The sequence below is a fragment of the Halichoeres trimaculatus genome, unplaced genomic scaffold (assembly GCF_033239565.1).
Source record: "Halichoeres trimaculatus isolate MK-OKI-2021-1 unplaced genomic scaffold, fHalTri1.1 fHalTri1_scaffold_15, whole genome shotgun sequence".
In the NCBI taxonomy this organism is placed as follows: Eukaryota; Metazoa; Chordata; class Actinopteri; order Labriformes; family Labridae; genus Halichoeres; species Halichoeres trimaculatus.
Genome location: NW_027437193.1, coordinates 6,784,868 through 6,807,658, shown reverse-complemented (window position 1 = coordinate 6,807,658; position 22,791 = coordinate 6,784,868). Strand labels below are relative to the sequence as shown.

The following is a 22,791-nucleotide window of genomic DNA, read 5'->3' as shown; positions in this document are numbered from 1 at the left end:
AGAAATTATAGTAGGACATCAAAGGGCTTTAATGCTGCAATTACACCGAGTCCCTCTGCTCTGCAGTTTTCAAAGTATCTCAGTCCGTGTGTAGTGTGTCTGCGTGGTGTCACTGAGCATTTGTGTCCCCTGCATCAGAGTCTGACCATGTCACAAAGCCAGATGGCATTTTAAAGAGCAAGTGTGTGGACATATTTACGCTCTTTCTGTTGTGTCTGTGGTGTCACACAGCGCGGCACTTATCTCAAATCTTAAAGTAACCCATAAAAATAAACCGTACATTCTGAGTGTGACTTGGATGTGTCAACACTTTACTAGAATTTATCAACATATTTTTAAAAAAGAGGAAGTACACACTTGGTTAAAATATCTGCAAGGGTTGATGCAAATCCTCCACTTTCATTTCACCTTTTTTTTGTTCCAGTACTAATACAGAACCACAAGATTTAAAGAACATGTCGAAGTTACTCTTTGGTGTAAATCTGTGTCAAAAGTAAACCTAAAAATAAAGTCTTTCCTTTATTACAGAGCTTGTGTTTCATCTTAAAAACAAAACTTACCTTTCCCCAAAAGTTTTAAAAATCACTTTTATTTAATCAAAACAGCACCTCAAAGCTGAGTTCCTTTTTAATCACATACATACTGTGCAATATTACACGTTACAATGCTGATATGTTGATAAATAAGGCGCTGTCACTCCGTACACATCCAGCCAACTCTGGAATATACAAGTGCGTACATTATGTGCCCAATAAACCTGATTATTAGTGTTTCAGAGTCACAAAGATGCAAGAATTTAAGGCATTTCAAGAAATGTCCTCCATCTGGATCATCGGACATTATGAGACAATCGAGAAAAATAATCCAACAGGAGAATAAATAGAGATCCGCTGGTTGGAGATGAGCAGAGAGCTAGAAGCTAAGCAGTAACAGCACCAGTATAAACAACATGTTTACACCTTTTCCATTTTATAGAGGCTTTTAGTTGTATGGGAGTGCAAGTTGTTGTTAGAGGGGCGTTACAAGGCAACCAATGATAGCCCGCCTGACAGACTCAAGCTGTTGACATCAGAGGGATGGTGCAACAGAGCTGCAGATGGGCTGAACTTTGTTCAAATAAAGGAAGACCTCAGTGATTATCAACAGCATCTTAAGTATGAAAATTCTTCTTTGACATTTGCTGATAAAGGGCTACAGTTCTTCATAGGATTTCCAAAAGCTCCTTTCTTTTAATTTCATATATACACATGCTTGACTTGAGAGTTTGGTTTATGTTTCAACAAATCTCCCTTCATTTGTTTTAAGGCCATAAATATTAAGCCTGCAGAATGGATAAAATGCTTCTAATACTAAATCATTCCTAAACTCTGGTCCTTTAACACAAGTCTGCTTTTTAAAAACGGATAAGGCTTTCCAAAGCTCGCCTACAGTATATTTACAGTACATAGAGAAGCTCCTTAAAACTAAACATTAGAAAGTGAGCAAACTACCTCATAGAGTACTTGGCATGTAAAAGTATCTGAGCATGATTATTTAGAGAAGTTAAAACAGTTTATACATTTCATTTACAAGTACTTCTTGCGCAACATTTGTTGCTTTTTGTATAAATTAAAGAGTAAAATATTCTTAAAAGGTTATTCTTTCATAACACAAAGCTTTTCTTATACTTCAGAGTGATTAGATGAAAAATATGACGTTAGATATAAGCTGGATTCGAGCTGGTTTGTGTGGTGTTAAGTTTGTTTTTGCAGAATGAAGCCAGGTTTAAATGTCCCTGAAGTTTGGAGTCATGAACCTTTCCTGGTTGCTAAATCTGGAGGCGTTTGACAAGAGTCCATTCGTGGCTGGAGAAGCACTGTTCTCGCACACGGATTGGGCTGCCAGTCACGTTAGGCCAGTTTTTGGTGCTGTTGTCATGAGCCTGAGGACAAAGGGACTGAAAGGCTGAGAGCTGTGATGTGTGCATGCCTGGTCAGGAGCTGGGCATGTCGGCCTTGCTGAGCGCGATGGCCAGCTCCAGGTCCTGCTGTTCCTGGAGCCGCAGCCGCCTCAGCCTCTCCTGCTCCTCACGCTCACTCTCACGCTTGGCCCACTCCAGCTGCTGGCTCTCACTTCCAAACTAGAGCAGAGAAACACGCATTAGACGGGGACAAGAACACAGAGATACTGGCTGAAAAGTCAACACAAACAGAGACGTCACTTGGCGTAAGCGAGATTTAAACGTATTGCTGGATGCAGATTTGAAATCATCATCTTATACTTTGGCGGGGCACAAAATATTCAGCAAACATAAGTGAAATTAAAGGGGCTGTGAGGAGTTTGAAAGTGATCTTGAAGAAATCTCTCTGGATATATGCCTGATTGTAATCCACACTTTAATATAAGATTATCAGCGCCAATATTGCTGGTTACAAGTTATTTTTTTGAATTGCAACTTCTTAGCTTCCAGATCAGGTCGACCGGGACCAGATTTATTTATGGCACGTCTAGGTCTCAGTGGCAACACCAACTAACTGTCAGACAGAAAAAGGACAGAAGAGCAGAAGAAAGCTAAACCGGAGAGTGATACAGCCTGAGCTTGAGGCTAATTAGCCTTTAGCTCGGGCTAAGCTGTTTGTGATTAAGAGTAAAACTTGAGAGTCTATCAATAAAAAGAAGAGTGAGGTTACGTTAGCTCTGCTTGGTAGATGACGGGCAGGACGTAGCTAACCAGGATTTGTTAACGTTACACATTACGGACATGTCTTAGAGCGCCGGGCTGCCAGCTGAGCTAAATATAGACAGCTGCTAAACTACAAACAAACTGACAGTGTTTACTTGTTGTCACGTTAGCCTACAGATACGGTGGAGCACCTGGCTGCCGACAGCACTACACCTAGCCGGCTACTACGTTTGCTTGATGTCACGTTTCAAACTGTATCGCTACGTAACTGTACTGATAAGTCCCTTACCTCGGAGCGTTGTATCAGGTAAAAAGTTGTCTTGAACAAAGAAAATTTGTTTTGATCCGATCTCCGTTTGATTCCAAAACAAACACACTCCTTACTATAAGTAATTTACGACAGTGTGCGGAGACTCCGGGCCAGAAGGTGGCGAGGGAGTGCAATCAAAACAGATCCTCCTCATAGCATCTTTAACTGATTTATTTGGCGGTAATTGAGGAAAAATAATGCAACAATTTGATGTTTGGATTACGTTTTCACATCACAAAAAAAGCAGAAAATAGTGACACTTAAAGCTCTAAACATAGATTCCTACAAAATCAGCAGCTTTGCTCTAGTGCCACAAATATCCGATAACCTATCACCCACAATCCTTCATCATGTGAATCACCGTGGCTGACAGTATACACTTTAAGTATTCATGCTCATAAATCAGCTTACTACGCAGTGCAGACAGGTTTCTCACATGCAAAGGATTGACACCACACCCCTGTACAGACTTACCTCGTCAGATTCAGATCCTGGCAGAGAAACAAAAAATTACAATACAGAGCTCGATATAAAAAGAACCCACAAATCCCTTTTAAAACTCTCATGCTGGCATGAGGGACAACATGAATGCACGTCAGGTCAAATGAATACAAACCAGACACAAAAAGCTGCCATGCATCATCTCTATAAACTCGGGTTACACGGAGGCAAAGAAGCGGAAGACGTGGGACAAAGCGGAAGATTTACTCTGCTGTGCTCTGCTTTGAGGCATATCATGCTTTGACAGCAAATAAGCCTTTAACTTGTACTTCCAAGACTTAAAAAATGCTCCTCGAGTGCTACCTGACTGGGCAAGTTCACAGAGTCGCTGATTAAGAGTTTATAAATCCTGACTTCCTGTCAAAAAGCTGGAGACAACAGCAAGCATGCAAAGGCCCCTCTCCCAGACAGACAATGGTCTAGACAAACAAGTTCGAAGGCTGTCACATAAACATTCAATTTCCGCCTTTCAAAGCTTTTAAAGAGCTCTCAGGTGTTCTGTCAGTGGTTAGTTAACAGCCAGTAAGCACGACGGTCCTGCGATCGCTTGCTGAGTGAAGGAAAGTGAAGAGATAGAGGCGCGGTGACAGACAGCTGTCACTTTCCAGCCTGCAGCGCAACAGTCTGAAGAGAGAGATCACAAGATCAGCGGCTCATGCGGACAAAAATACCAACAGAAGACCGTAAGCCGTCTACACTTACAGGACCAGCGTCCGCAAAACCCACTGGACAGTTTGAAGGAGCGCTACTCGAGTGAGCCGCAACAAACGAGCCCGTGCAGGGAACGCTCGGGGACGGCTCTGATGCGGTCAAACCGAGCATACCTACTGGAGGAGAAGACATTCAAAGAGGATCCATGCAGGAGAACACGTCAGGTGCCAGCAGCTGCTCGCCCCCTTGAGAAAATGAGCTCACACTTGAACATGTGAGCCAATGTGCAATATTGTGAAGCTCAATTTTCACAGGAAGGCAGCAGCTTCAGGCTGATGGTGTGCAGAGCAGTCACCTTGGGGGAAGCCATATTGATTCAAAAAAAGGTGTTAACCACCTCTTTTGAATCAGGCTCACTGATGCATCGAAGCTGAACAAGCAAAGTGTGGCTTTTTTGGGAGACTGGTAACTATAAAAGACAGACACACCCTTATTTACACAAAGCTTTGAACTCTTCTATGTGGCTCAATATTTTAACTAGTGTTTGATAGAGAGCTTTGATACTGACATTACACATGCTTCTTCCAAAATCAACCCTTAAAAACAACGCTTGCCACCTTTAGTTTGACAGAAATAGTTGTGCAATTGTTCACCCTCAGAGCTGCCCATGATTTTCAGAGCCTTCTCACTTCCTTATCACACAAGATGCACATCTCTGGGGCTAGCTCTCAGGCTAAATGTGGCCACATATCTCTGCCCTCCTCTGTGCGGTAAAGCAAAGAGGAACACCAACTTTCTCACGCTGCGGCTTCTGCTTAAAGAACAAGTGCAAGGTCACAGCGGAAGGGCACGCGCTGGGCATGGCCTGTGGGTAGTGGTTAGCTGTGTGAACGCTCACTCACACCCAGAAAAACAAGACGAGCATGAGACGAAATGCACCCAGGGCACAGGAAAGTTCAAGCTAACACTGCACTAACTCTATTAGAGCTCAGAGAGGGCACGTCGGTGTGTGAGACCCCAGTGCTCACCTCTTCACCTCTTACCAACTGCTTTCCTGTTTACAACTTCAAGAAAACACAGCTCTCTTCACTTTTACTTCTTCAACAGGGAAGTCGTTTTTTTTTTTTCCACAGAACATGGCACAAGAAAGCCTCCAGAACAGGGCGAGAGTTATTCTCTTAGTCACCGCTGTTACACTTCTGTGACTGGTCGCAAATTTAAAAAGTGAAAATGGAGTTTATTAAACGTAGGGCTGGGCGGTATGGTGGTATTGTCATGGTATTTTGTTTGTTTTTGTTTGTGTGTGGATGTGTTACCAGTAGTTTTGCAGATTGGGGTGAACACTGCATGGGAACCTCTGGTAATTTGGTGTGGCACATTCCCATGTCTGTAAATCACTTGATTTTTCTCATGTTTCAGACTGAAAACGCTCCCCATGTTATCATTTTAAAACTTAAAAGCTACGATGCAACAGATCAGTTCTTATTGAGTCCTGACCCCTTTATTGGACCATAAGAAATATTGATTTTGACGCGCATGCGTGAGTGAGTTAAGCGCTTCAATCTTACTTCTATTCTGAAGACTTCAAAAAGGAAAGGTAGTTCACCTTGTATTTAGCTGCTGATGTTACCATAATGTGCGCACTCTGTTAGCTCCGTAAATGCATAAATGCAATGAACTTTTGCTTAACCGCAATCTGCAGCAACGCTTTTCATTCTTACTCCACATCTCTGGATATATGGAGCAACTATTGGACAAAAGCTCTGACTCCTCATAAATGTCTACATTTAAGAGCAATAAGAATAGAGAAACCAATTTCATTGGTTGAATTCAAATTTTATCATTGATATGATCGTGTGCTCTGAAACAGCGCCTCAGTGCCAACCTGTAACACAGGGAGGGACTCCGAGAGCGGAATTAACAAATACGCGTTTACACTTTCACGTCATGATCAAAAGTGGTATTAGTATTGGCGTTTGAATCATGGAGATGTATTGCTGTCACTTACAGAAACTACAGGCACATTTCACGTGTTTAACTGTGTCAAACTGTAACAGAGCGCGTGCAGCACAGACACACGAAGCGCGTGGCACACGGTACTAACAGTCAAACCTGTCAGCTGAGACGAGCCATCCCACTTTTTGGCACCCTTCCGTATGGGTGCCAGACTAACCCGATCCGATCCCGGAAGGTGGAGCAACAACACTGCAGACCGTTGATGGGTCGAAAGAGCCGGATGCCGAAAGCCGCAGCTGTTAAACAATAGTGTGATGCCGTAGCAGCTTACCCCGCTAATAAATCCAACAAAGAAGAAAAACGCGACACAGTAAACAAAGAGCATGGATGGAAGACATCCAGCATTTCGTCCTCTCTGTGATTGATATGTAGCTCTTTGTTGCAAAGCGCAATCAAGCTTTGTTTCAGAGAAGACTGTGTGCCGCCAGGAGGACTGCAGCCACTGTCGGGGTAAGTTATGATTCTTTTGACCAATTAACAGTCTGCAGTGTGTTGCTCCACCTTCTGAGAGCGGATTAGTTCAGTCTGGCACCCTTACGAAGGGTCCCAAAAAAGTAGGCTGGCTCGTCTCGGTTTTTGGGGATCTGTCCTGGGATAAGTCAGTGGAAATGCCGCAAAATGCGCGCCATACCGAGACGAACCGAACCAGTCTGCTTGGTGGAAACCGCGGCTTAAGATATGGCAACACATCGGTGTTCCTAAAATCCATCATGAAGTTGGCCAACGGTATTTCATAAACACTGGTATACCGCCCAGCCCTAGACTGAAATGAAAGCATGAGGGTGACAAACAAAATCAGATTCCATAACATGCTAAACATGAATATAACAAGCCATAACTGCAATTTCAGACACACACACACACACACAAACACAGAATTGGGGCTTACCATAGGGAGGTGCAGGCCGATTAGGCACATTCTTCTTTGATGGGAGCACAGGGTTGTCCGACTTCTGTTCACACACATGGGAGTAGAGGATAAAAAAAGTCTCAACTATCGCACAAATTGATGACTCCAACAGAAACCTGAGCCAAAAGCTAAAAAGCTTTGGCTTCATACCAGAGAGTTTGTTTTCATAAAAGTGATAGAGTGTCAGGAAAGCAAGAAATCACTCCTGATGAGAGTAAAAATAACAACACAGCTCAAGTGGAAAACGCTGTTTTATGGTGAAACTGATTCATAACCCAGAGAGTCTCCAGAGCTTACCTTTGACATCTGACTGAAGTCAGCAAATCCCCCTCCTTTGCTTCCAAAAGAGTTGCTTCCAAAGGGGTCTGTTGTCCCAAACACATCTGAGACAAAGGTGCATTGAAACACATTAGGCACGTTTGAGTGTGTTTATGGAAAAAGAAACTATAATAAGTCCCAAACCACACATTCAACATCATCTCTGCATCTCGCTCTGAAAGGGCCTGCTTGCTATTTTTAGGAAGGGGAATGTGGCATGACCGTTTAATTTTCCGTGACATTTCGTGAAGAAAAAAAAAAAAACCTGGAAAGCAGAGGTTTTGTTCGACCTGACGTATGCATGTGATCAGCTAATTAAAGGCGTCAGTCGGCGTACTGTTAACCAGAACTGTGCCCGGGTTGTTTTGAAGCTTGGTCTGTAGGCCGCTTAATGAAAAAAAATGTCCCCACTGCAAATGGTTACAGTGGAAAAACAAAACATTGTAATAGAATATGTTTGTTGTGAGCGTGCCACCATAAGAGAGCCCATTCATGTGAAGTACGTCGTGTTTTCTTTTACGCACAGTAACTGGGCTCAGGGCTACAGTTGACCCTGTGTTCCTCTGAAGGTGTGCAGCACAGCAGAGCTCTGAGCAGAAGTAGCCACTAACTTAAAACAACTTCCGTAGCGAATGAGGCAGAGCATTTCAATAGCAGCAGATATAAAGACAGGACAGAGGCAGCGAGCAGAGGACTGCAGTGTATTCTCGCAGAGCAGGACCAACAGTCACAAAGTTTCTGTTATGTTTGGCTCCTGCAAGCCTCCTGTTTTTCCAGGGTAGGGGGGAGTATTTTTAGTTGGCCAGCAGTTAAATGCGTAGGTACTGGACTAAAAATAGCCTGAAACCACAGGAAAAATTGAGACCACAGAGAGTAAAAATTGTTTGCCTCCAATGCCCCAAAAAACAAAATCTAAATCTGACACGTCACCCAGAAAGGCAAAGAATGACTCTTTGAGTTTCATGACTACAACAATCTCCTTTTACATTCACGTGTCCGTTAATAGAGCCCTCCTCTGGGAAATCTTCACGGAAAATCTGTTCAAATTTGGTTGAGGGATGAGTTTGTGTTTGTCGTAGACGCAGAGCAAAATGTCAACGTACAGTTTGTTCCAAAGCTAAACCAACACAAGAAGAACTATGTCAGCAAATCAAGCAGATTATAAATATGACTGTCTCATATTTGATTTAACATTTTTGTTTTATGAACAGATAAACTGTTTGACTTTTTGGGAAAAGATCTAAAACAACTTAAAGGGGACATATCATGCTGATCCGCAATTTAATACTTACATATAAAATAAAGTTGAAAACAAGACCTTACACCCCCTGAATTTTCAAAAAATGAGATATTGTAGTTTTTCTGATACCCTAGAACAAGATTTGATGCCTCTGAAAATAGGTCATTGCCAGTTGGACGCAAAATTTCAACCGTCGTGACGACACGAGGATCCTCTCTTTTTATTGGAGTAATCTGATAAAGCAGCTCCTCCTCTTTGATGTCAGTTAGTCACACAACTGCCACCGAGGGATACGCCCACCAAGAGCCGAGTATCCCCCCTCAGATGCTGGATGCAGGGACTCTGCTCTGCTGAGCAGCTCGGCTTTACATGGTGAATTAGCAGTTAAAACACAGTAGTTTTAGCAGATGTCGTAATACTTGTGAGACTGTGATATTTCCATGCTTGTTCTGACATGCACTGTGAACCTGGACCACAATAATGCTGCGGTAATAACATAGTGACGAACTGACGGTAGAGGCGATCTTTAGACTACACTTTCAGCATGATGGATAAAACAGACGGAGAAAAGTGAAGGAGCAGGATGGAGCCCTGTTATAGAAATAGTTTATTGGTGAAGTCTGCCTATATTTCCACGTATGAACTATACATGTTACAGTACCGCTTTGACTCACCACACTGAAGCATCCTGAGATGATCTGTGTCGAGGTGGATTTTCTTCCTCCTGAGCTGCAGAACCGTCCGGGTCTGACTCGGGGTCCAATACAAAAGGACGTATCCTACACTCTGCCATTTTATTAGTGCTATCAATGCCTTACAGTGAAGTTTTGGCAAACAGCAAACTCGCTTGGTCTGCCCCATTCAGTGTGGCGATTTTGTAAATACTGCAATGCTGCAAAAACCGCCCCCTGGCTCTACCCCCTCCGCCCCTCTGATAGAACTGACCAATCAGAGCACAAAGGGCTGTGACGTTGCGAGGTTACTGGAGGTCAATCTCGAAACGGAGCATTTCAACGAGATCTTCAGAATGGCCTAAAATGAGGATATTGAGAACGCTATTGTGGGGCAATGAAGGAACTAAATGACTTGTACTGAGGGCAGGAATGCTTTACAGGCATCCTAGTCTGGCATAGTGACAGGACAAACAAGCATGATATGTCCACTTTAAAGGACGAGAACATCGACTGCCAGAGTACATTCACTTTATTTGTGCCGTACCTGAGTCCTTTGGCCTTTGGCTGTTTGATGAGAAAGGGTCACCACTGTTGAAGGCACTTGGCTGAAAAAGAACACAGAAAAGAAAAGCACAAGTTGAGCCGGGGAGCTTTTCAAAAGATCTTGTTTAACATACAAACACAAAGTCCACATCAGCATGACCACGAAAACCCGTCTTTGTCTTCAACACGTCAGAGCTTGTTTCTATCAAAACCCACATAAGAGCATCAGTTGTTCTTTCGTAATAGAGCATGCAAAAGATTCATGTTCAGCTCTTTCATCAAACATCACTAGTGTTTAAAAAGATGTCTGATACCTTTGCTGGTGGTGTTGGTTTTCTGCCAAATGGGTCCGAGGATCCAAACAGGTTTGGCTTGTCTGCGTTCTTGAAAAAGTCATCAGATGTAGTGCCTTTGAAGGGATCGCTTTCTTTGAAAGGATCGCCAAATGGGTCTAGAAAACAAACACGACAATGTAGTTTTTATAACACATGAAAACATTTCTTTTAGTGCTGCTTAAATGATTATTCAACTGATATGCGAGGTCACAGAAGCACAAAATTACCACACAGGTGATTAACTTTGATCCTTTGAGGTGAAAAAAAAAGTGTTGGGAGTTACAGATAGCTTCCTGACCTTTGAAAGGGTCGCTCTTGAAAGGGTCTTCTGTCTGGAAGGGATCCACTGGAGTCTCCTTTGCGCTGCTGTTGTTGTTGAACATGGCTATTTTTGACTTAAAAGAGTCATCCTGATGAGCGAAACCAGAAGAAGACTAAATATAGAGTACATGGTGAAGTCTCGACTGTGCACAGAAACTGGTAACTGGGAAGCCGTCATTAAATCCGTCACAGAAAGACACAACAGAAGAGTTGGAAATAAAGCTTAATCATGTCTCTAGAAGCCTGTAAACACATGAAAGATGGAGGAACAAACAAAAACCTCCAGAAGACAGTTTGGATTTGTGCAGGTTTCCGTTTCTGCTTCATTTCTATCAGGAGGAAGTTCCTGCGATCTACGTCTGATGAAAGAATGAAGAAAAATAGCATTAATGATCTCCTCACCGCACTTCTGAAACCTCCGTTCTGCTTCCCAGCAAAACCTTCGCTCAAGTCCGGCAGGTTGCTGAGGTTTCCCCCGTTGATGTCGTTTAGAGAGATGTTGTACTGGTCGATGGTCTTGGTCACCTCTTTTTGGCTGTCCTGGATCATCGACAACTTGCTGCGGGCCTAAACACACAGAATGTGTACACATTTTTTTAATTATACATTGCTGTAATTGATCTCTATCCATTTTTTAAAATTGTGTATCAGGGATGTTTCAGCTAGCTTAATGTTTTCAGGCAAAATACACCAACAAAAAACGTCTTCTCAAGACAGAGTTGAGTTTACTGGAGGAATCTGGATGATGACTTTTTGGCTGATGTTTGTCATGGGTTTGTATTTGCATATGATCTAACTGGTGGTTGGTGGTTAAGTTGATCAAACAAAATTAATTTTAACCACTGTGGTGCGACAGTTTCACTTCAGTGTGCTTCAAATAAAATTCTTCAGAGAATGCTGAACACTTGAAACACAGTGGAAGTAGAAGTGAAACAAAACTTTCTTTCACCACAGAACATTCTGAGTTACTGTTGGATAACTGAAGCTTCTTTTACATCAACTTAAAACCCCTTTAACTTGGGCTGATCAGAGATCCAGACATCACTGACCTGGTTGAGCTCCTCCTGAGTGGTTTTGAGCGACTTGATGATGCTGTCCAGCTGCACGCGACCTGTGAGCAGGCTCTGCTCCAGCTGGGTCTCCTCCTCCTGCAGCCTGCTCAGCTCCAACTTAGTTCGGGTAAGTTCATCCTCCTGGCTGCGGATGTCGGTCTCCTGTGAGTGGATCTGGCTCTGCATGGATGAAATCTGGAAGGTGCAGGCAGGAAAAAAGAACAGTCCTTGATTTTTTTTTTTGGCGTAATAACTAGAGCTGTCAGGCGATTCAAAAATTAATCTAATTAATTACAGGATTTGTAATTAATTAATCCAATTGATCGCATTTTAACCTCACATCTGTTTAAGGTCCTGAAATAAAGAATCTGAATTCTAGGACATTACAAAATTGTCATGCATGACTAATCTAGGGAGGAGGGGTCTTGAGGAACTTGTCAATCAAAATCCTGCTTGTAAACTACTGTGGGTGAGAGCGGTGCACTTTTTGGATGAGAAATCAACATGGATATGAGGAGAGGATGTGAGATGACAGACAGTGAGACGCTGCGAGTCAGAAAAGTTCAGGCAGTTCACGCTCCAACTGAGGATGTGTTGCAGTAGTTTAGAGAGAAAGAGCGACGCCATCTTGAGAAAAGAGGGCGGAGATCATGGAGAGGATCAAAGGATGGCGCGTCCGAGATAAACGCGATCAAAAAACTGTACTTTTGGATCAAAAACAGTCCACTTTTCTTAGGTAGTTTTGGTGTTCACGTAGTCATAGAAAACAAGATTATTTTGGGTCTTTAAAGATTGTTCAAGATGCTCTGAAAATGTCTGGCAGCCAATGAGTGAATCTTGCGTTGATTTTTATAAAGCATTAATTTGCGATGGAATTAGTTCATGTAATTAACTTGTTAAAGTGTTCGAATGTTACATTACTTTAGAGATCTTTTTGAAAAGTAAATGATCTCTTGTATTGTAAGGGATAAATTGATTAACGGCCAGGCCGACTATCGGGTACCATATTTGGCATTTTGAGGCATATCGGCATCGACATTTTTGAATCCGATGGCCGATAAACAAATTTAAAACTACATTGTTGCGGCTCTGATGCAGCCGCGCCACTGTCTGCTGTCACTACTCAGTCCCCAGCACTGTCCCACCCACAGAACCATCTGATTGGTTACAAGCAGAGCCATGGCTTGGGTAACAGCCAATCAGCAGTGCAGTTATTACAGTTATTGCGGTTGCATTGAAGTTTTGAAAACTTTATTTACGGTAGAAAACTTAAGCAATTTTTTTTTTTTTATTTAACTTTATAAAACATGCTGCTAAGCCTGGGAGCTGTTTAATAAACTCATGCTTAAAGGTATTTTAATAAAGTTAAGCGTTGGAGTTTGTATTGTTCAAAATTTTAACACCAATATTTGCACTTTGACTGCAAATTAATATCGGCTTCAAATATTGGTTATCGGCCTCCTTTACTACAAATAATCCGTATCGGCCTTGAAAAATTCCATATCGATCTATCTCTAGTATTGTACTTCAAACATTTCAAATAATGAGTTGATTTGCAAAAATAGTTGTGTATATTTGCACTGCAACAAGGCACCCCCACTGTGGACCATTCTGTCACTTGAAGTTCAAAACAAGGAAGCTTTTCCTGTTTTCATAAATTTGCATATGTGGAACAAGACGGGTCACGAACCATCTGCGACTCTTCCTGGCATTTTTGCTTGATGTCGTTGAGCATTCCCTCCAGCTTCGATCGCTGCTGATCCATCTCCTCCAGACGTTCCTGTGCATCCTGCTTCTGCGACTCCAGCTCCTTCAAGCTGCTGCTCTCTCTGTCCAAGCCATCCTGCATGTCCTGAGGGTCAAACACACACACACACGGATTGGTGATCAATCTCAATTCATTAGTTAACTCTTAGGCAATTTTCCTCCAAAACAGCATGAAGTTAGAGAAACTCAAGGTGGGGATAGTTTGAAATGCATGGTCGGCCTTACCTGAACGTCACTGTTTTGTTTTCTGATGGCTTCCTCATTTTCCCTGATCTCGTGCTCTAAAATGAATTTCTCTCTACACGGAGAACAACGAAAGAGAAGAGGAAAGAGAAACAAAGGGTTACAGATTGAATTTAATAACTTCCCATCAAAGCTTCTGTTGAGACAAAACTTTGTCTCATTACAACAGGAAATATTCTTTTATAGTTTTTGCTTACTAGCAAAAAGAGACTGCTGGGGTTTCCCGCAAAACAACGCCATGAGTGGCAAAAACATTAGTAGGTTGTAATAAAGAAAATCTCCACTTTATGGTCATTTTACTCAGTATAAACTGTCCTCATGTGGAAAACTTGAGCATGCGTGGGCACAAAAGAAAAAGATTCATGGTTGTTTTAAACTGCTTTTGGCCTAATGTGGAGACAGAGGGATTTCCAAAAGAATAAACCCGAGGAAGCAGTTAAAGATGGGGCATCTGCTGCAACCATTGATCAGTATTCCTTCCATGACCTTTCTGACCACATGCAGCCTCGACTATTATCAGCTCTCCAGATACTCCACTGCTTGATTTGTTCATTTCCTCTTAGAATAAAGTCGAATAAAAGCACCTGGTTAAGTGAAGGTTACCGTTATGTAGTGGAAACATATCCAATAGTTTTAAAGAACTTTGATCCTGAACATCCTCTGACTCTAACCTCCCCTCCTTTTTTTCAAGGGAAGGAAGAGAAACAAAGCTGTCCTCCTGCTACTCAGAGTTCAGGGGCTCACCTCTGCAGCTGAGCTATTTCCTGGCTGAGGTCATCCAGCTCTTTGATGCCTGTCAGCTCAGCCGACCCCGCCGAGCTGGTGCTGTCCTGAGGTGAGAGACGGAGACAGACGAGAGGAGGAGGGGGGAGAGGAGGGGAGCAGGGTAAGAAAATATGATGAATCAAGTAACCTCGAGGACAAAGACAACAAGAGTGAAAAAAGGAAAGAGGACAGGGAATTGTACACCGAACAGAGGAGAAGAAGGGGGGAGTGGGAGAGCGAAGGGGAACATACGAGACAAGCTCCTGCTGATAAGTTCAACAAAACAAAAGACGCAGGACAGGAAACAAACATCTCTCCCTGCTTGGGAGAGCACACAACTTGAATGAGACACACACAAAAAAGAGTAAACTGAAGGGCTGAACACACACACACACACACACACACACACACACACACACACACACACACACACACACACACACACACACACACACACACACAAACACACACAATAAGGTGAGGCTAATGTGCTCAACATAAAAGACTAATGGATGAACTGGAAATCTAATGCATCTCACAATCCTCTTCTTCACATGAGCTCAAAGCATCACTCATATATTTTAGACAAATTAAGGGTTGAAAAAATTAAGATTTCCTGTTTAATTTGAAAAAAGAGAACTGTGAAACAGAGCTACGGTATTTGTTCCCAACTTCAAAACTTTTGTAAGAGTTGCAAAAGAGTGTGCATTTGTTCTGTATTTCTTGAAAGCTCTTGCCTAATGACCTTACTTATTTATGACATCACTCTGTGCATTCACTCAAGAAACTATGTTGTCATGTGACTCTATCCATCCCTGTGTCTTCTTCATTGTTTCTTAATTTGATGCTTTCTTATTAAGAATTAAAAGCTTTACCCTGATATCTGAGATTTTGATGACTTTACATAAACCCAGAAGCACTGGTGTCAAACAGGATATAAAAAATCCTGTAACTTATTTAAATAATGCTTTAAATAAATGCCACAGATAGGATAGACACTCATCATGACTAATTGCAACAGTGATTTCTTGTTTTATCAGAGGGGAACAAACCTCACTTGGATTTTCTAAGCTGGAAATAAGATTTTGTGTCAGCCTTTTGTTGGACCAGCAGATGGCAGCGTTTGCTTTTTTTAGCAGTCAAGATTTAGAACAGCTAATTCAGTCAAAAAAATAAATATGAACAAAAAAACAAATAAAAGAAAAAAGAGTTAGAAAATGCCTCTGTTCCTGTAAGGTAAGATTAAAAAAAAAAACTACAACAAAGCATGACAAAAGGAAAAAGTTTCAGTGAGCACAAAGTTTCAGGCTGTGACAAAGACTGTGAAAGTACAACAGCATCACCTTGTGACACAATGTTGCATTACTCACTCTGCGCATATTAGCAAGTGAAGCAAGTTCAGGTCTCACCGCCGGCATAAACCCCATAAAGCTCTGTTTGAAAGGAAGGAAGAAAGCTCAAAGCGTGAATCAGTTTCTGCAGAGCAAAGCTGAAGAGTCAGAAAGCAGATTTCACCGTTTAAGTTGCAAAAAGTGGCAGAAAAATCAGGTCCTTTGATTATAAAAACAAGAGAGAATTGGGCTTGAAAATAGAGGAAGGATGCTGGAGGAGATGTTGGAGTTAAGTATAAACTCACAGGACTCGCTGTTGAAGCTGCAGTTCTTTCTGATGGGGGGATCATGTCAGGGGTTAGACTGGAGGGAGGGTCGATACCTTTGGTGGCTTTCTGCTGGATCAGATACATGGCCAGAGAAAACTGCTCCCGGTTCAGCTTGCCTGTTTGTTTGGTGTCGGCAAGTCCCCTGCAGAAAGAGAGGAGATGTATAACCAAGCAGTTGTAAATCTCTTTTAAAGACACATTTTAGCAAGCAGATTTTAGCTGAGCGTGTTTTAATCAACAAAATGCTGCTTTTACGTTTTAACTTTTTTTTTTTACAGTATCATGGGCAGGATCATAAACCCTTTACCTTTTGTTGTTTTAATCTGTTTTAATCTTTTATTGCTTTTATTTTACAGACATTTCCTTTCCATTATTTGGTGGTGATTCTTAGCCTTTTATATTTCTATGTATTTCTTCACATTTCTCTTTTACTTCTTCTCTTTCAGTTATTTTTATTGTTTGTTTTTATTACGTCATGCACTTTGTAACATTGAAGTGCTACATCAATAAGGTTTATTATTATCATTAATATCATTATCATTATTAAAACTACTACTCACTTTTTAGACATAAAACCCAAAAACTATTGATAATAGCAAGCGGCAACCTCAGGTCTTAGAATATGAGACAATGCTGAAGTGCTAAAATCTGCTGTTTCTCGAGTTTCCACTTGAGGCTGGCTCCAAAAGTACTGGAAGCCACGTACACACCAAGCCAAAAAGAAAAGTTTTCAAAGCATAAATGAACCTATTTACAGCCTGGTTCAAAAAACTTCTCCTGTCTGAATCGCCAATTTTACGATAGGTATACACTATACGAGGGGTGATTTTTTTTTCTAACTTGGCAGTTTAGAGGATGTTAAGATCACGAGCTCGGCCAATTAGAGGCACAGCTCAGGTCACGTGACCGGCAGGTGCCCTGTAGCTGTACGCAAAGCCCCTGCCACTACCAATATGGCCGCGATAGCCGATGTGCTTCATTTTCCATTTCAGAAACAGACAGGTGATGTCGGGGAGACTACCTCCATGTTTTATGCAGTCTATGGATAAAAGTCAAACTCTATCATCTTGCATCTCATGTGGTCTCTCAAAAGGATTGACATGCTCACTAGGTGGAGCTAGAGTTTAATTATTGCTGTTATGGACGATTCAGCCCTGCTCAGATGGACTGGTAGAATGAAAAGCTTTAATGATACTGGTTCTACGAGTGGTTGTTTATAAAACACCCAAAATAAATCATGTGATGTCAAACTGCTGCATGTTGGCTTGGGTTGTTGTGCCGCTGATTTTGCTACTGTATGATAATTCTTCAAAGTGTGTTGCAAAAGTGCAGAAGTCTCACCAAATCTGTGCCAGCATGGTCTGTGAGAGAGTGGACAGCATGAAGATCTCAATGACCTCAGTTCCGTTCACAAGGCCGTCGTTATCGGTGTCTGTTTTTTTGAAGATTTCATCATATCTTTCCCTGTCGGCCACTGGTACCACCCAGTTCACAGGCGCCTGTGAGAGACAAAAGAAAACATTAATGTGGTTTAAGAGAGAAACCACATCTGTTAAACTTTCATTGCAACAATAAGTGGGTTGGATAAATGTGAACTACTGTTTGAGAAAGAAATGTATTGGAACAGGTGACAAATGATAAAACATGAGTTTACTAGCAGGTCATAGCTACTTTAACTTATATTGGACATCAACAATGAAACTCAATAAAATATCAATAATAATCATGGTGCAAAATCTAAGTTTCACCCAATAAAACATGATGATGCACGTGTAAAAAATGTGACTTTTTGGGTCTTTGGGTAGGTAAGAAAAAATGTGAATTGAGAAATTTGGTGGTTGTGGTGGGATTGAATAGTCGTAAACATTATGAAAACAACTCCACAGCCCTGCAGGTATTCATGGTACAGCTCTGAGCAGAGCTTTGCATCTCTTCCCTCTTTGGGAAACCTGTTTCTCCAAGAGTCACGGATGAAAAATCCCTGCAGCTACAACAGCTACTGGTAAAGAGAAACAAACTGGGCCAAGCACAGGGCTCGAAACAATGTGGAAAAACAAGTCCTCCCATCAGAGAGGAGGAAGAATCAATACATGCAATGCGGGTTTCTTCAGAGGCAGGGCCTCTTTTCTGAGGGAGGACCAAGGAAACCAAATGTATGGAGTTTTCTTATCACATTTTACAGGTACACATGACAACGCACGCAAAGAGAGAATTCAGGAAGGTGGTTCAATGATACTACAAATAAAAGTTAGATGGTTTATGGATACTTTTTTTTCTCTTCTGTAAAAGCTGGTCAAAAACAGCTATCAATAAAAGTGATGTTAAATATTTCATTAACAGTTTGGCTGGATGCTAACTAAATAATAGCATTTATCAACTTGCAGTTGAAAAAAAGTCTTATGAAGTAAATTAAGCAACATTGAGTTTGATTTCTTTTACTTTAGTGCTTGAAAAAAGAAAAAATGTAATTATTAATCCGGAACTAAAAATAAAAAATAGTAAATATCTATGATGGATAATGTATTAGCACTTAAATTGGATCAACACTATGCTCATAAGGTGTTCGGAAAACTACTTTCTTAATAAAACTAGAGGTGTCCCAGTCCGATATTGATATCTGATATCGGTCCGATATCAGCAAGTATCGGTATCGTATCGGAATGCATCTAAAATCTCCGATACAAGCAGTTTCTGTTATCCATTGGTTAATGATAAATGGGTCAGTTTTTCCTCATACCTACTGTTGCTGACTACTGTTCTTTGTTTGAATAATATCACTTAATCAAGCCTTTTCTAATATGACAGACATATTACAAAATAAGTAATAAAAGTATGCATGTTTAATGCTGATATCGTATCGGATTAATATCGGTATCGGCCAATACTCAATGCTGCAGTATCGGTATCGTATCGGAAGTGAAAATGTAATATCGGGACATCCCTATACAAAACTATGGCATGTTTTGCCTGACAACCTTTGTCTGTGCACACATTTTATAATCATCCTGAGTGCTTTTTCATGCACTATCCGTGACGAACATTTTTACATGGATGCATATTGGGAAACATCGAAGTCAAAATGTCTCCATTGGGATGCACCTATCCAACTTTTCTGGTCCCCATACCGATACCTGGGCTTTGGGTATTGACAAATACCGATCCTGGTCCGATACCAGTGTTAAATCATAACCTGCAAGCTCTACTGTGGGATAAGACTGGTAACATTTTGAGTAAAAGACAAAAAATGAGTACATATGGAATTACTGGAGTCAATATTTATTTAAACTATAAGTGTTTAAATGTTTAAAAGCAGTTTGGTTTAAAAAATGCTTCAGAATTTACAGAAATGACTATTTCATAGCAAAAAATGTTATACTTTGTAGACTAAATCATAGTTTAGCCTTAGTGTCAAGTTTGGACCGATCCTTTTCCGCAGATACTCGAGACCAGGATTGGACCGGTGCATCCCTAACTAAAATTTCAACACAACTCTTCTGTCACAATAAATCATTCTCAACAAATTATAAAAACCGTTTTACTAGTACCATGATGCATTCATTGTGAATGCATCCAAAATTCAAGAAAAACCTTTGTGAAGCAACGTACCGGTGCGCTGGATTTGAAGGAGTGTTTTGGAGAAAGGTTGACCGCGCTATTGCTTAGCAGGGCTGTGCCGCCCAGAGGAGGAGTGCTTCTCAAGGAGTCTTTGAGAGCAGCCGGGCCAGCTGAAAGCCCAGACAGAGCAGGCAGCACGGCCACAGCACCTGGAAGGGCTCCTGCAGTCCTCTTCTTTTTAGATGGGGGGATGAGGGAGGAGGGTAAGGTAGCTGGGACAGGCTCTGCCTCCATGGCCCGGTACACAAGATGCATTGCCTAAAAAAGGAAATCAGATGATGTCTTAGTAAATGATTTAATAAACATAGTTAGGTTTTATTGCTTTTTGAAATGACAGGAGAAGGCACACACTCACCACTGTGAATTCATCTTTGTCCAACTGTCCATCTTTATCAATATCACTTAGATCCCAAATCTACAACAACATTGGAGTAATTCCAAATTAATGACACTTGTCTGCTTTGAATTGTCCAGTGATGTTATGTGCTGTATAAGCATGACATGAGTAATCACCTTTCCCAACACATCCAGAGGTAGCTTTGAATTTATTAAAATCGGCCTGACTTTATCCCCTGAGAGAAGACCATTTACAGGAGACAGACTCTCAAAAATGCCTTCAAACTTCCCTTTTTCATCAGCCTGTGGAAGAAAAGAAGTTTAGGCTTCAAAGAAACTCTTAACTTGTGTTTATCTGAAAGAAAAATCTTGAAACTCACCCTTATTGCCCACTGAGAGTCAGATCCCGTGGTTGAAACACTTACTGATGGGCTGTTACAGTCTCTCTGTTAAAAGATACAACAAGAAAAAAAACATATGTATAAAGATCCAGTTTCATTTTTATGTTTTAAATAGTTATCCAGTTCCTTATCACATCCTTGAATATTACACTTGTCATAGTTGTCATTTCTTTACTTACAAATTTGGGTGCAGCTAAGTTTTGGTTGAGGTTGTGAAGGCTGATATCGTTTCCACTCTGTGCTGACGCCACTAGTCTCAGAGCGATGAAGAAACCCTGGAAAAGAGGAAGAACATGATGCAAATCCTGCGTTTTAAGCACACATCAGCAGCAGATGTTACCACAGGAGTCAGACAGAAACGCCTTACCCTTTTATCCAAATAGCCTTTTCTTTCAGAATCTGCCAAATCCCAAATCTATGAAACAAAACACACGAAGAAGATTTAGATTCTGAACACATGGTTTTATGTTGTGTTGACATGAGTTGGAGTGTGACCCACCTTTCCTAGTGTACTATCTGACAGCCCTGACTTTTTAAGGAACTGAGCTGCATCTCCAGCTGATATTTTCCCCGTGTTCACTGGATCCAGCTACAAATAATCACACATGCAAGACTTAGTGAATAAAGCAGAAATAACTGTGTAAAAATCATAGATTCAATAGCAGACAACAGCAAACTGAAGAGCCAGAGAGGCAATCACAGCTTGGCTTCGACCTTACCTGTCTGTAGTAGCTGTCATAGGCTGGGTTCCCACTTGATAACTGAATAAGCACAGGGATGGGATATATAATCAAGTTTCAAAAAGTGTATCAGCTTGTTTATAGGTAGAATTAAGCTTTTTGAAAACTAGAAATAGCTTTAAAATAAGTATCACTGCCTTAACGTTTGATTATGATCGGCAGACTTCGCTAAACACTAAGAGAGCTAACGTACGATTTCTATAGTTATTTACTTAACGATTCAGTGGTTTAATATGTAGCCCTGGGATTATATCAGTTAGATAAACCCTTGCAGCAAAATTTACTTGTTTCAACAGATTGAGAGCTTCTCTTTCCTCAAAATTGTTCTGAACTTTGCTATCCTTATTTAACCTAGCTAACCATGTCAACTTTGCTTACAGCGAAATGAAGCTAATACGGACGAACAGGCCGATTTTCATCACTTTAAATATAGGACTGATATGGCTAGACCGTAAAACAACTGCCATCGTTAGTTGATAAAGTTAGGTATCGAAACAAGGGGCTTAAAGAAAGCTATTATGAATTGTTACCTGACTCAGAGTCATGAGCGCCGCCATATTTCCTGGTGACTCGGGAGCGCGCGTACGCCCCTTAACTGTGCGGGCACGAGCGGCGACGGACAGGACGGGACGTTGGTTCCGGTTTTTGTGCCATGTCAGGAGGCACAGTGAGTTGATTTACACCACAGCAAATCACAGTACTGGCAGAAGTATTAAATATGGAAATTAGGGAATAAAACATAGTTTTACCATGCACAGGTGGCGGCCCAACCCAGTTTACTATGTGGTATGCAGTCTATGGTCGTTACCATGGGTAACTCAAGTACCCAAGGATCTATGGGCCCCAAAGTTTACTATATGGTTATTGGGTATTATCTAGTGTTCATTTAAATACATGTGCTTGCTTCTTGGTTTAACAATGTTCAAATGCAAAATTTGGATTACTGTTTACAATGTTAACTTGTCCATCATCTTAAATACTTTTTTCTCTTGGGGTCACAGAGGGCAAGACCATAGCTAGTCAGGACATCCAGAGAGATCGTGCACAATACAGGAAATCAAACCAAGAACCTTCTTGCTGTGAGGCGACAGGGCTAACCACTGTGCCGCCATGTATTATATCTTGGCTGTGCGCAAACTTTTTGTATCTGAATGAGGAAAAGACTGAAATTGTAATGTTTGGTTGTGATCCTACTGCTTTTTCAGATGGTTTTCTGGGCTGTCTTGCAGCCAACGTCCGGTCTTCGGCCAGAAACCTTGGTGTAATATTTGACAACAAATTAAAACTTGACCACCAGATTGGCGCTGTTGTCAAAAATAGTTTTTATCATCTAAGGATTTTATCAAAAGTCAAGGGGTACCTACCACAAAAACAGTTGAAGACTGTGGTCCATGCTTTTACCAGTTCGAGGTTGGATTACTGCAATTCACTTTATTCTGGCTTAGACCAGTCCCTACTGCACTGCCTGCAGCTGGTGCAGAATGCAGCTGCCCTTCTTATTATTGGAAAGCGCAAATTTGATCATATATCTCCTGTCCTGGCTACCTTGCACTGGCTACCAGTTGCTTTTAGAATTGATTTTAAAATTTTATTGCTTGTTTTTAAAGGTGTTAATGGCCTAGCCCCCCAGTACCTGACTGAGCTTCTGGATCTCTGTGTCCCGGCCAGGACATTGAGATCAAAGATCATTTAATCAAAGTTGACTGCACATCTGAGTTTTTGTTTGTTTGT

General features: G+C 41.4%; 1 protein-coding gene across 7 annotated transcripts; it reads right to left on the bottom strand.

Moving 5' to 3' along the window:
• Nucleotides 1–571: 571 nt before the first annotated feature.
• LOC141804095 (epidermal growth factor receptor substrate 15-like 1) lies at nucleotides 572–21,662 on the bottom strand. Of its 7 annotated transcripts, none has more exons than XM_074688351.1 (25): nucleotides 21,591–21,662; nucleotides 21,040–21,081; nucleotides 20,820–20,909; nucleotides 20,688–20,735; nucleotides 20,500–20,595; nucleotides 20,300–20,365; nucleotides 20,097–20,222; nucleotides 19,939–19,998; nucleotides 19,575–19,841; nucleotides 17,310–17,467; nucleotides 15,945–16,110; nucleotides 15,679–15,741; nucleotides 14,288–14,373; nucleotides 13,526–13,598; nucleotides 13,224–13,385; nucleotides 11,531–11,728; nucleotides 10,884–11,048; nucleotides 10,459–10,570; nucleotides 10,140–10,276; nucleotides 9,827–9,887; nucleotides 7,348–7,433; nucleotides 7,030–7,093; nucleotides 4,176–4,300; nucleotides 3,447–3,463; nucleotides 572–2,119 (listed from the first exon to the last, which is right to left on the bottom strand). In XM_074688351.1, the coding sequence occupies exons 1-25, from the start codon at nucleotides 21,615–21,617 to the stop codon at nucleotides 2,050–2,052; spliced, it is 2,565 nt and encodes an 854-aa protein (XP_074544452.1). In that variant the 5' UTR covers nucleotides 21,618–21,662; the 3' UTR covers nucleotides 572–2,049. The 7 variants fall into 7 exon arrangements, 6 of the variants coding, with proteins under 6 accessions (XP_074544452.1, XP_074544450.1, XP_074544451.1 ...); XR_012599629.1 differs by having other exon boundaries at nucleotides 1,989–2,119; nucleotides 3,447–4,097; XM_074688349.1 differs by lacking the exon at nucleotides 3,447–3,463.
• Nucleotides 21,663–22,791: the final 1,129 nt, after the last annotated feature.

Coding starts and splice junctions, on each gene's coding strand:
- LOC141804095 (XM_074688349.1), bottom strand. CDS start 21,617: ATGGCGGCGCTCATGACTCTGAGTCAG. Junction 21,082..21,590: donor CGCTCATGACTCTGAGTCAG/GTAACAATTCAT, acceptor GTGCTTATTCAG/TTATCAAGTGGGAACCCAGC. Junction 7,434..9,826: donor CCAAAGGCCAAAGGACTCAG/GTACGGCACAAA, acceptor CCTTTGTCTCAG/ATGTGTTTGGGACAACAGAC.